This window comes from Dermacentor silvarum, chromosome 5 (genome assembly GCF_013339745.2).
Source record: "Dermacentor silvarum isolate Dsil-2018 chromosome 5, BIME_Dsil_1.4, whole genome shotgun sequence".
NCBI classification, from domain to species: domain Eukaryota; kingdom Metazoa; phylum Arthropoda; class Arachnida; order Ixodida; family Ixodidae; genus Dermacentor; species Dermacentor silvarum.
In genome coordinates, this window is record NC_051158.1 from 93,670,172 (window position 1) to 93,684,688 (window position 14,517).

The window sequence follows — 14,517 nt, forward strand, 5'->3', positions numbered from 1 at the left end:
GAAGACGGACGAGGAAATCTATACAGAGAGGATGCGACATAAAGAACATCAAGGTTCGTGTACATCAGCGCTATGCGTTATGAATTCAAGGGCGTGTAGATATATGATACCGTCGGGCATTCGACTATGCGGGGAGTAAATTCCAATTGGTTATAGTTCGTGGGAAAAAAAAGAATATCTAAATATATTGGTGTTGCATGAAATCGCAGTTACTTTTTTTTATGGTAGTACTGTGTAGACCGTCGGTGTACGTCACTTAGATATGTGTCCTTCGTAATACGCAACTGTCCATGGTAAAGGAGATAAAAAAGTTTCGTTCGCTCGCCGTATCGCCTAATTTTTAGCTTTTCGTGTTTAGCGTTTTCTAAAAGAGATGTAATGATGCCTGCCAACTGTAATTGTTATAGATAAGCCTAATTGATTTCCTCTGTATATATTCTAATACTCGAATGTTTCTTTTTGTATATGGATCCCATACAGCTGCAGAGTACTCTAGTAATGGCATAGGTTTTATACGCTAAAAGCTTTACTTCTTGTGTAGACATACCCAGGCACCTTCTTAAGTATCCGAGCTTTTTCATCGCCTTCACCTGGATGTAGTCAATGTGGTCACTGCACCTAAGATCATCACAAATGACAACTCCCAAATACCTATAGTTGGTTATGACTGCAAGGCGTTGATTATCAAAACAGTATGTGAAGGATATGGGGCGCTTCTTGCGAGTAATAGTCATTGCAACATTTCTCTTTTTCTGTTAATGGTCATCTACCAGTCTGTACACCATGTATGAATTCGGCCCAAAGAATCTTTCAGTAAAGCCTGGTCATTAGACGCAGTAACTTCGTAATATATAATGCAATCATCAGGAAAAGCCAGATCTTTACTGCAATATTCTGAACGATGTCATTAATATATACAAGGAAAAAGAGATGACCAAGGACGGACCCTTGTGGAATGCCTGAAGTTACTGAAATCGCGCTTGTATAGTTGTGTCATGAGTGGACACGACTTGACATCTACATGAAAGGTAGGCTTCTATTTAAGCTAGTAATTTACCATTCTTTAGTATTGGTTTTAGCTTCAATAATAATTTTCGTTGAGAAACACGGTCGAATTCCTTTTCCAAATGGAGAAATATAATGTCAACCTAATTATGTCTGTCTAGGGCGGTTGCTATATCATGGACAGTTTCGATGAGCTGACACTCCAACCACAGCGAAAACCATGCAGGAAGAGACCAATTAGGCACTCATTTTCAAGAAAAGCTGATGTGTGTATTATGTGCTCTAATAGGTTTGCGCATGATGGCATCTGATGAGGCATCTGATGGTGCGCTTGCTTTAGGGATTGGAGTGATTTTCGCGTATTTCCAATCGCTGGGGAGTTCCCCATTGGACGGGGATTTCTTAAACAACAGACATAGATATTCTGAGAACCTTTCTGCATAACGCTTTAGAAATGTATTCGGTATATTATCTATGCGGGGTCATTTCTTGTCATCTAATTTTAACAACAACGCAAGTATGCCTTCTTCGGATATACACAAATCATTAGTAGGTTCGATGTTATCAAGTTTCAGAAATTCGGGTGTGCGGCCGTCATCGACAAGAAATACAGAACCAAAATAAGTATTAAGGGCTTCGGCAATTACTGTGCTATCTGTCACAGGGATACCACCGACTGAAAGGTAGGGGAAGATTTCTTTTTTTGGCAAAATATATCGCCAAGACATTTCTGGTGACGTTATAAGAAAATGTTTTAGGCGAATGCGTGCGTAAGAATCTTTGGCTTTTTTAATGCCATCCTTTAGCTTCTCACGTAGTTCTGATATCTTATCTAAACCGCTTGGACACGGATGCTATCTGAGCTGCCTTTTTGCTCTGTTTAACTTGCGTCGGTGACGTGCGATCTCTTTCGTCATTATGTGTACATTGTAACTTACGTTTGTGTGGAACAAAGTTTTAGGGGCGAAGCACCTTACGGCAGAGCCTTGTCCCTCATCGTCCTCCTGTGTCCGTAGCTCTAGTTTGCATGGAGACCAATAGGGGTGCTGCGGTGCACAAGCAATCTAGTAACGGTGGTGCACAAGGGCGTTCGTTCCCGACGCGCGCTCTCTTTCTCTCTCGTCCGTAGCTCTGGTTTGCATGGAGTCCGCTAGGGGCGCTGCGGTACACAAGGGCGTTCGTTCCCGATGCGCGCTCTCTTTCTCTCTCGTTCCCGACGCGGAGCTGAGGGCCCGCGAAGCTCGCGCTTGAACCGAGCATCGGCGCCACCAACCTCAGGTAGGGAACGCTTAGGCGTTTTGCCGCCGCTTCCCGCGCTCTCGCCGCCTCTGGGTCCGCTTGCCGGCGTCGCGCTTGAACCGTTTTCACCAAAACGCACTCTATTTCGGTAATAGCTGGTAGTCTTGTAACGGATAACGATTCCATGTAGAAAATAGCAACGCCACCGCCGCGGGAATCCCGGTCCTTCCGGTAGATACGATAACCATGTGGTACGATTTCCGAGTCACTTACATGTCACCATGCAGCCCGGATTCTGTAATAACTATTACGTGGGGGGCTGTGGGCGATAATTATGCTTTCAAGGTCAGCTGTTTTGTTTACTATACTTCGGGCATTAAGGTGAAGACGCCGGAAGGTGTTCTTGCGACCTTCGGTTCATTGAGTGCTTCCTGCATCGGCGCAAAGCTGACGGTCCATCATCCGCCTGTTTCCGCGGCGCTGATTCCTCGGTGCTCGTACCTTTTTAGCGCTATCCCAGGCCATGCAACTCTCCGCCAATTTTGATTTTATCATAGACAATTGTTACTTTTATTCAATCTCTCCTGGTATCAACCGTGCTATCCCAGAGACACCCTCGAACTTCTCTAGTGGCGGCCGAGAAATCCTCCGAAGCAGAGACGCCCTTTCCCTTTAATTTGTATCTGTTTCCCAGAACGCCAACTTTTACATGATGGTCAAACAACTTTAAGATTACAGGGCCTGGTTTCTTAGTACGCTGTTGGCAAATTCTATCATCACGTAGAAGGTGGTGACGACGAGTGTCTCATGCTGGGAATCGCCAGCCGTTTGTGCGCAGGCGCGAGTACGAGCGGGTGCGAGAGAGAATATCTGGGGGCTTTTGGCTCCTGGAATATGTGACTTTGCCTATAGTACTACCAGAGTACGCAGCGAAGTTTCTGTGCTCGATTTGTGTGCGTTTGTCCCTAGGCGCGCAGGCATTGCGGATTGAAAACGTGTGTTTGCTGTAGATCTCTGTGTCTAAAAGTATACGTCGGGCGCACGCGAATCCCAGAAGCTAAAGTTACGTCTGACAGACGTTCTCGCGCTTGCGACACTCGTGCTGAGTCAGTCATGCCGGATTATACATTTCTCTCATCGAAGGGTTGAAACGTACAGCTGCTCCGTGTGCGACCTTGGGAGTTCTTTGTACTCCCGCAGAGGCACAGGATTTTCAGGAGAGAGGTGTTCCGCCTCCTCTTGAAGCTTCGGGATCGAGTTGTCCACGGAGTGGGGAAGTTTAACCGTGCTTTCTAATAGCCACCGATCGCTTGATCTTGTAAGACTGTACTTGGTGTATAGTGGAGGCACTCATCCTATCTCTGCTTCGTCTGATCCCCTTGATCATTTACTGTTTACAGCGTTAGTGATACGTGACATGCTTATGCTACATGTAACTGTGCCATATTTACCATGCCCAGGTTGGAAGGAGACGCTTGGGTGGAGCATTTACCTGCATGCCTTTGCAGAACCATCTTCCACCTCAGCGATGTCGCGGAGTGCTTTGAATCGGAAACAACGGCCCACTAACTTGAGATCAGGGACCTGAGCTGCCAAGATTTGTGTTATCTAAATGGTTTCGTTGGTTTAACAGTCGGTAGCTGAAGGCTGAGTATAGAACCAGCTGCCCTCCACTCTAGCCAACGCCACCGATAAAGGGTTTTAAGGCCGGTAAGTTACGCCGTATTTTACGTGAGCAATCGTCCGAGTTAAAAGGCTTCATTTTCGCGGTAGGGGACTAGCGGGGGCTCGCGTCGTGGTAGCAGAAACAAACTTTTTATACTCACGGTCAACTTTCTGCGGCAATGAAGGGAAAGCTACGGAAGCAAAGCGCGCACAAGTGAGAGCGCTACTGAAAAGAGTCCCGTGTTTTACTCTAGGTTCGTTTAAGGTGGGGAAGAGAAAACATAAACAGCTTATTAGCAACAGTTAAATCAGACAGAACACACCACTGAGTGTAAAAGTTTACTTATTTTGTGGCATTTCCCTTCCGCGTCTGGGCAAACGCGAAACCGTCGCACGTGGAAGCTGCGTCGATTCAGCGTCTGTTCCGAGCAGCCAAAAGCACTGTCAAACGCTGCCGGACTATACTTGGCGCGGTAACACATGTGCAGCATCCACGCGCCCGTAGCTTTCCCTTCATTGCCACAGAAAGTTGTCCGCGAGTATAGCAATCAAAAAATGTCACAGTTTCGCCCTAAGGGCGAAGCAATGAATGCGATAGCAACACAGCAATGTCATACGAAGTAAGGTGAGCGGCCTTGGTAGCAATATGAATTGTAGTAAACATGAGCTGATTAAGTACGCAGGTGTGCTGCGGCGTACGTAGACCGACATGAAGAGAGACTCGATGACCACGAGAAGGCGCGTGTGAAACGGTGGTGTTGATGAGAAGCGCTTACCGTGGGCAGCGCGTGCGAAGGGACACACCTGTAGTGCTGCACTGCCGATCTGGGCAGCATTGCATGTGTAGCGTGCGTTGGAAAATGTGGCCCGACTATTACTAACTGAATGAACAAGCGTGGTGTGAGCGCGCACAAACAACCATGAACAGATCACACTGAATGACTGCAGCCAACGACTGTCAAAACGCTGGCAGCGCAACGTACCTTCGCCCGCGCAGCGGGCGAAGGTACGTGCGGTCTATCAACGGAAACTGAGCGGCATAAAGGTCAGAGCCGTGTGGAGATAAGAGACGGTGCGGTCGAACGAACGACGAGCGCGGTTGTTGGAAGCGTAGAAGTGCGCCCCCCCCCCCCCTCCCCCCCATGCTCCCCTCCGGCGCTGGCTTCCCGCTTCCTGGCTTGCGCGTGGGAGAGATAAGAGACTGTGCGGACGAGCGACGAACGCGGTTGTTGGCAGAGAAGTGCCCCCCCCCCCCCCCCTGCTCCCTCCGGCGCTGGCTTTCCGCTTCCTTGCTTGCGCGTGGGAGATTGAGTGCGTTCGCTCTCCGTGATAGCTCGCGTCCCCCCACGCTTCCGCTGGGGCATACGGCGCGCGGCGAAGATTTTATCTATACGGAACCCCACGGCGACGGCGACGGCGACGACGACGGCGACGGCGACGCCGACGGCAGAAATCCGGTTGAAGTGTCCATATAATTGCTATCGCAATAAAACCGCGTAGCACGTCGACCACGCGGCGGCGTCGTAGATAGACCATGCCGAGAAAGATGCAGAGATAACCGTTAGGTTCCTGGCTGACGAATAGTTTCCACATTTTGACTGCAGCGGGAAATGAATCCGAAGATGAACCTGTTTTAATACATCATGTGTTGTGTGCATCACGAACGCTGATGCACCACAACACATGGCATATTGAAGAAACTGTGCCAACGGCTAAATTTAACCGCTCGGAACAAAGTCGACAAGCCCCGTAATCAAGAACTTGAAAACCTTAGGAGTTATAATTAGGGCTCCGTGTTTTCGGCGTATATTTTTCTTGAAATTCGGAGGGTGTGTTTCGGAGTTTATTTTCTGGCGGAAATTCGGAGTTTATCGGAGTTTATTTCTCGTCAATCCCCAATTCTCGGAAATTCGGAGTTACATTTTGCGTTATTCTCAATGCTCGAAAACCTTAGATGAAATGATATCTGAACACGAAAGCATCGGAACACACGAAGTGTATTTCTGTTGTCTGGAAGGTTTGAACGCACAAACACATATACACACAACCACAAATACTTGAGTACAAAACACCTACGTTTGTGCGTATTCCAACCTTAACGCTTGTTGTAATAGACGCAATCATACTTTACGAGGTTGCTGTCACTTATAGAAGCACGCTCCTTTCGATTGATGATTCTCAGCTCTGAAAATGCCCTTTCAACGTTTGCGCTAGAAGACACCGCGCAGCGAGAAAGCACTAGCCACTGGACAGTGTGAAGTCTCCAAAGCGACAGGGGTTCAACAATGTCACTGATTAATTAGCTCTGATAGTTCGCAAAATCACCCAGGATTTGGCTCATGTCGTCAGTTTCAAGAAACACAAACTTAAATAACGGCGCATAGGTTTCTAACGCGCGGGGTAACACATTGCTTCACATTTAGATTCAAAATTTGAACACTATATCAAAACGATTGACTGCATGGTGTACTGGAGTACACCGAAAAGGTTCCTCTCAACTGTCTGTCTCCACTTTTCAGTAACAGCAGCGTAGTTAGTATCCATGAAGGTCCGCCACAGTCGTTGAGCGGTCATAAGTCTCTCGCTCCGTGCGCGACAAGCCCTTTGTTATATGTGGGATGGGTGTGGTCTACGAGATACTGTTGACGTGAGGTAAAGTTTATATCGGCCAATGTATCAATGACTGCTTAGAACATGCCCTTTCGATATAGAACGGAACAGGGTCATATTGGCCGTAAATATCTGGGTTTATCGGATAAATCCGAATTGTCAAAAATTTTGCCGGCGAATGTTTATCGGATTTTTTCGGATTTATCCGAAAACACGGAGCCCTAGTTATAATGCATCTGTACATGCGCAAAGCTTGTTTGTGGGGATTCCTTGCACTGCGGATTTTTTTTTTTTTTTTTGTCCCTCACTTTTGCAGCACAGCAAGGTGAGATCAAATAGCGAAGAGAGCATTGCTTCACAAGCGAGCTCACACGATGCAAGCGTCAGTCTTTTGGTACTACGTCACAGGGAAAGCTGCCCGACCTTGACGTAGTCTCTCCAAGTGGCGCTGCTCCAGCTCTTCCCGACGTCGTCGTCCGAAAGAAAAAAACACGGCAACACACAATGCATCTCATTCAAACATTTATTTTATTATTTTCCTAGTCGTGCAGTCTCAGTCTTGTTCGTGACCAATGGGGCTATTTCACCGTATCGGCCAGCCAAAAAAATAATAACAAGACCACAAAAAAGCTGTCTACGGTGCGGTGTACGGCCGCGACGAGTCTCTTATACAAAATACAGAAAGGCTCGAGCGTTTTCTTTCTCGTCGTTTTCTCTCGTCGCCTCGTATATGTACAACAATGCAGAAAAATACAACTGCGACACAGTTCTGCACTCGTCGACGTGGCGACGAGGCGTGTCCCACATTGCGAACTAGACTATGTACACGCATATATACACAATACTTCCAGTCTAGCGTGAGACATGCTAAACGCATTACAATACATCTCTAAAACACCGCTTTGAGGATTGCCACAATGTGATACAGCGTTTCAGGGAATACTCTGGACCGACGAACGGAAATGGCTCTCAGAAACCTCACGAAAAGAAAAAAAACAAGTAGGCAAAACATTTTTTTCTTGTTCACGTGAGAGGCAAACCATGATTGCACAAAAACGACTGCACCCGCGTGAGAAGAGTGACGCGGTCGTCAAAATTCGAAGCAGCCAACTGTGACATCATGCAGCGAAGTCCATCATGACAGGAGATGGCTCAGAAGGACGCAATCAATAATTTGCGCCAACAATTTCTACTCGACTATCACTTGAGGGAGCAACTCCCTTCCTGATGCAGGAGCATCATTACCCGCCACTTCTCGACTACATTATGTCACTACATTAAAATTAACCAGATCCATATCGCCCATATGAAATCACATCATGAACAAAGAAGTTCGACTGATAACCATGACCTGACTTCAGACGAGTATCACTGACCCTTCGTGACAATAAGCGACATGTCATTAATAGCAAAAGAAGTGATAGCCGGACTAGTTGGCAATGATCTTTTTATGCAGACTGCAGAACTGAGAGATAGTGCCGTTCCGGTCATGCTTGTTTGTTTTTGTTTGTGTAGCAGTGTCGTGTTTTTTATGTAATCAGTAGTCTGAAAAATCTTAAGCGCGGCTATTCTCTCTGCCTTCCTCTGTACCCACATCAAGCGGGAAAAGAAATTATCCCGTCAGCAGATTTGCTACACGGCTGTGACGTTGCAGCAAGTCTCGTTTTCAGTTCAAATGAAAAGACGTTCGAAGACGGTAAACTTGCTCCCTGCTCCCGCATTTTTTCGTTTATTTCGCGAACGTCGTTGAATGCAGCACAACTCTGTTAGCGTTGTCGTGGAGTGTGTCAGAACGAGTCCTCCATTACGCGTCACGGCTGGATTATCTTATCGGCAAAGTTTGGGAGAATTAAGGCACGCCGAGTTCATTTGTCAGCTTCTTTTGGCAGACCGGAAAGCGCAAGCGGAAAACACGAAAAGTGACCACAGACGCGATCCTCAAAAAAAAAAAAAAAAAAAAAAGACAAGAACCGAAGCTCGCTCCAGTGCATACGTAATTACTACGGCGGGCTATCTTCGAAGCACATCACGCGCCGTCCGAAGTGCTCGTTCTCCGACGATATATATCCCTTCGCGAGCCCGGTATCTTTAAAACGACGCGGCGTCCGCGGTCACCGCCGCCAAATGGACAGGGTCTGCTTGTTCGTTTGGCCAGCATCACGCTCGACTTTGATTGGTCAGCGCAGAGGCAGCTCGCGGCTATTTGCGTGGCTCGTCTCGGCTACCGACCTCGCATGCAGCGACGGCATTCCCGACGTGTTCCAAGGCAGGTTGAAGAATGAGAAAGAAAGAAAAAAAAAAGGACGTTAAAAACGAGGCGGCCTCCTCAATTAAGCGCAGACGAGACGCGTCGTGCACGGGGACGCAATTACAGGTCGTTGCTTCCGCACCAGCGCGCGACAGGCAAGAGGTATTAGACTTGACCGCCGGCTACTACTGCTGTTACGCGCCTCACTCTCCTCGGACAAACTGTAGGCGAGAAAGAAGCGGTCGGGTGAGGTTGTGCGCGCACTTTTGATTTTGTATACATAGTTCGGAGCTTTCGCGTCCACGAGGACGCGGCTCGAATGCGTCGTCCGCGTGCTGGCTTCGAAGACAAGGGCGCGAGGCCTAAGGGAGCGAATTTTTCTGCCTCGTCATTTGGCGAAGAGAGTGACGAAGCACTCTGGATCGATGTCGCAACTGGCGTCGCGGGCGTTGCTTCTGCAGACCCTGAGGCGCTGTTTTGTAGTCGAAAGACTTACAGAGGTAGGACAGGAAGCAAGTAAGTTGGTGCGAGCAGCAAGGAAGTGTTAGGTTAAAGGTAGCTGCAGGAGATTTCGGCCATGTTGCAAGAAACGCTGAATACGCGGTATAAGGATACTGGAGGAGGCATCTGCGTCGAATTACGTGCTTTCCTTTATACGTTATAGCAGAGAGCGCGTGGGGAATTCTCGCTGCTAAAGTACGAGCGATTGAACCTCAATTGACAGTATCACGCAAGTGCGTCTTATAACCATACCACGTTAACTAGCAGATTGCATAAAGAACGTACGTTAGACTGCTGCTGCAGGAATCGTGCGTAAACGACGGAGCAGCAAGCATATCTCATCGATACGAATAAACAAGAGTAGTGACTACATTTCTGGCTGACCTCGTCTTACGGTTCGTGCACAACTTCTGACTCAAGTGCGACACCGCATGAATGAACGTGTCGATAACTGAATAGAGCCCAATTGAACACGCTGAATACAGATATTCCATATACTGGTGGTGTAAAACAACCACTCCGTGAAAAGAAGGAAACCAAAAAAAAAGTACGACGGATTCCTAAGGATAAAGCGAAATAAAATATATACTGTACAAAAGGAGCGGTATCGAAGGAAATATTTGCGAGTCGAACGCCTCAACATTGAACACATAGCGTTGAACCGGTGACTCAATATCTATATAATCATTACTATTTTGCATGCCGTGACTGTGAAACGCCCTATTTCCTCGCCACCAGTAAGAGCTGCGTCAACGCACGTGATTTGTCTTCTGTGCAGGTATAATCGTTTAGCGCAGGAAACCTGAACAGTGAACACCATACGTTCCGAAATGGCACAATGATTGTGACAGCAGGCTTAATTCCGATGTGTCCTGGAACGAAGGTAACCACATTACCCGATGCGTTTAATCCAATTCGCGTGCAATCAAGGGTCGAATCTCCGCTGCACGTCCGAACACACGAGAGTTACCAGCGACGTGGGATCGGTAAGGAGGAATTATTTCACCCTGATATGACAGTTCAATGTCATGGCGTCATACAGGTTTACGATAGAAATTTGCACCAACGACGTCGACCCCACCGCGCCGAGTCCCGATAAGCAATCACATCGTATCCCAATATTCTCTGGTGTTACATACACACCCGGCATAGTAAGAGTCATTGTCAGAGGCCGCTGAAAATATTTTAGACTTTCTTGGAGCATTTTCAGTATTACGACAGTGACCCGCCGGGCCCGAAGGCCTCCGTCATACATATATAGTTGCACTGAATGTTCCTTTGCCGCTGACGAACAAACAGCGAGCTGCAGGCTTATTATTTGCCTGTATACGTTGCCGTGAGTCCGCAGTTTCCTTAGGCTGCGACTGCTACCTTTGCACGCTACTCAGTCTTACTAGGTGATCAGATATGGCCGCGTCTACTGGCACTTGTGGCGAGCATCGACACTTGTTCCCTGACGCTGTCCACGAACCTGACCCCTCTAAAAAAATACGGTCGTGTCTTTCTGTACACGTTCTGCTTAAGGTGCAAAACCAAATAGAGATCTGTGCTTAGTTCGTACCCCGGTACACGAGGCAAGAAATTTCAGCCAGGTTTACCAAAAAAAAGAAGGGGGGGGGGGGGGCTCAGCTAACTGAACTGTTTAACTTCACAGCCTTCTGACGCTACGAGACCGAAGGAAAGTCCGCACACCATGCAGCGATACCACGTGAAGCGAGGCACTGTCTTCCGCGGAGCTGGAAGGTCACTAGTGACGTCACACTGCCGCACTAACCGAAGTTCGAGGCGCCAACGTCGAATCAACGCTGACGCGCCGCCCCCATAGCGCCGTCACCGCCGCACAGCAACGTCTCAAAACTGACAGTCAAGGCTTCACTGCGCAATGTTCCGCACCACAGTTCCGCACACACACTGTAGAGGGCCCCGCTGTAATGTCCTCGATGGCTGAAGCACGTGCGCTCGTACAATTCACACAGACAGTATTCCGCACTACAAAAGAAAACGCGCTGTCGATTGCAGCTTGACGGCGTGCTTCTTTCTTCTCGGGTGCTTGGCAGGCATCGTGGCTCTTGGCACATTCCGCGCCGCACTCCCGAAGCGCGCGCGTCAGGCGTGTCGCTACCTCGGGCAGAAGCTGAAGTTCGGGAACAGCTGGCAGTGTAAGGACAGGAACCTGGGAGAATAGAGGAAAAAAAAGAGAAGAAGAATGAGACCCCTGTCTCGATTCCCGGAGGAACCAGACTCTTCTGCGCAGTAAACTCCAGATGCCATGCGCGACACACAAACAGCTACATAGATAAAAAAAGAACTACGCAGGAATAATCTAACCGCACTGTCACAAAAACCCCACGAGAAAAACGTACGAATGCACAGCCACAAAAAACCAGGCTCTTGCGTCATCTCCGTAAGCACGAAATATGAAACACGCGACCAGTCTTTGCCTACAGTCTAGATAAGGTACTGGGATTGTACGTATCTAAACAGCTGGCATTCTCTTACCCTATCCTCTCTCACGGTCTTTCTACTCCTCCACCCACTTCCCATCGCTGCTAACCGCCGTTCGGGGTTTCATCAGCCGATGCTGCACAATTTCAGTGCGGTTAGAAGTATAATTTTCTTTCATTTGCTTTTTCGTTATATTATTCTAATAAACAATGATTAGACAGAACACGCCGTTAATCTGCGTTACGGCGTGTTTTTAATGATTGTCTATGGGATCACCTTTGACCATGTGACACTCGATCTTGCGCGCGCATTTGTCGATTCCTTCCTCTTCCTTCCCCTGAGTGGGGTAGCCAACCGACCACTTCCGGTTAACCTCCCAACTTTCCTCGTGTTCTCTGTCTCTCTCTCACACACAATATACGCAAGACGGCAAGAACTAGGATAACACACATCATACACGCAGAAGCGTTAAGTATAAGCAATTTCTGAGACAAACACCACAGTTTCCAATGCCTGCCGCGACCCGCAGCTGCGCAAGTACAGTCACGTGTCTAATTTCACTGAAGTGCTATAGTCTATCGGGTAGTTTCGAAATACGTCACCGCACCCCAACCAAGGACGACACTTAGCGCTCGACACGAGACACCTCATGCGCCGAGTGAAACTGACGCCCTAGGACAGTGGTGTTCCGACAGCAGACATGGGGAGCTGGTTCTCCCAGGGTGGCGGCCCTATACTATATAACGTCAAGTGCTGTTTTTACTCCCGCGTTTGATAAATAGCACTCCACGCGAAAAAAAAAATAATGTTAAAAAGAAACAGGTTCACTCGAGAAACTCGCGAACGTAGACTGCCCAGCCGAGGCGAGAAAAACAAAGAAATGGAGCAGTTCAAGGCGGCGCCATTTCGAACTGGTTATTAACCTGGCCCGGTCTCGTCGCCCGCAATGATCGCGCGGTTGTGCAAGGCCAATTTACAAACGACGCTTGAGTCCGGTCAGGCGACTGAGACAACAAAATGAGCAGAAAAGCGACACGACATCGGGTGGAGTAAAAAGATGGAGGAGAGGGCTGTCCAGAACGGCCCCAGATGAAAGACAGGTCGCGAACGAGCCGTAGTCACCGAGGGGTCCCTGTAATTACGAAGCGCAACACAGCCTCGGCCCACTGGCGACCGCGGCAGAAAAGAGCGTATACGAATAAAAAGCACAAAGCGCCCGCAGCGCCCTCCCCGTCCGCCGACACGCGTCGGGACCGGGAGGCGCCGCCGGACAAAGTTGTTTCAAAGCCCGCAGGGAGAATGACGCGACTGAAAGCCCGTTCAACAAACTCCGACAGGGAAGGCGGCATGTTCCTTTAATCACGCCTGTTGGGACACTCTCCGTGGTCATCTTTAAGAATTGCAAAACACGACCACGCTACCATCTGAGGTGCTCAGGCACTTGACGGGGTGTTCAAAATGCAAAGAGTGTTCAAACTACCTAGAAGGCGACCCTCGACTATCCGCCGGTTTTAATTTATGCAAGCCACCACGCGCACACGCATACCAAAAAAAAAAAAAGCGGTGGACGCTGATTCCGCTCAACGCGAGCCACGCATGGCGACATGACAGCGCTGTCCGGCGCCACAGCTCCTAGTAGCGACAGCTTGTTGGTGGCCATGGCAACGCCGAACCACGCAACACCGCGCGCACGGACACAGTGCATATAGGGCGCTCGCGGCAAAGGACCACGGGGTCGAATTCACAGAACTTTTCTTTCGTAAGTTCTGTTTGCCATAGACTTGCCGCATTCTCTAATAATATGTTCGTGATTGCCTGCATCTGCTCTTAGTCCAAGTACCTTTTTTTGCGTGTGTGTGAATATGGCCCCAGATACGGTTATCAACCAGTAGATGCCGACGCGGTGTTCGAAGGCACAATTTAGACGTCTACGAAGTGTCGCGTGGCATACAGACAGCGATAAGTAAAACGACCCAAATATCTTCCACGATTGACGTCGCAGTGACACGCACACCCAGGTGTTCTTTTCCACCCCTCCATCTGTCTCACTGAGAGAGGCCAAATAACATGCCTTCCAGCGCTCGCAAGTCACTCGAAGGGCTGATGCATAGTCACGGTCGACGGCCAGATTTTGAAGCGGAGCTGCGCAAGTGGCACGATTAAAGGACACCAACACAGCGTGCAGGGCAGCGGCCGTCATCATAGGTGGCGCCGCGATCGGCGACCTGCTAGCGCACCCAAATAACAGGGGGCCCCCGAATCATGGCCGTTTTCGCGCTATAACCTCGGCGCGGTCCGACGCGCGCCCTTCCGAATGTTTCAATCCCGGTGGCAAACGGGGCGTTTGCACGTGACCTGGCGACCTCTCGGTGCGAATGCGCTTATTTGCGACACGGCCCCGAAAATAAGGAGGAAACGTCCAGCGGAGCGATTTTGGGTCGCGAGCGGGCCACGCGATATGCGATGAACCGTTGAAGAGTTCATCTCGTATGCCTTCGCTATTTCGCGATCAGGACGGGGCATAGACATGGAAATACCACCTTCGCGTGAGGCCAAAGGTCAGAAGGTCGCATAATCGTCGTGAAAAGTGTCCCTCCAAGCTAGCGAGCGCGTCTAGTACCTTCCGAGACGCTTCGGTAAGTCCTAAGCTTATTGGCGAAAATGTCAGTACGTCGAGGATACCTTAGCCGAAGATACAAGGAAGGCGTCGACCAACGAAGCAGCACGTCTCTGAGCCCGCTACTATAGTGTGCTGGCTGGAGGTAACACGTGAAACAAAACGGAATGATTAACAATAACAACGT

At 48.9% G+C, this 14,517-nt stretch overlaps 1 protein-coding gene across 1 annotated transcript in view; it reads right to left on the reverse strand.

Moving 5' to 3' along the window:
- Positions 1-7,042: 7,042 nt before the first annotated feature.
- Positions 7,043-14,517, reverse strand: part of LOC119453617 (fringe glycosyltransferase-like) — a 101,205-nt gene continuing 93,730 nt past the window's right edge. The window contains exon 10 of the mRNA XM_037715675.2: positions 7,043-11,441. Coding sequence (XP_037571603.1) covers positions 11,387-11,441 — 55 coding nt within the window. The 3' untranslated portion in view covers positions 7,043-11,386. The remainder of the gene's footprint in view (positions 11,442-14,517) is intronic.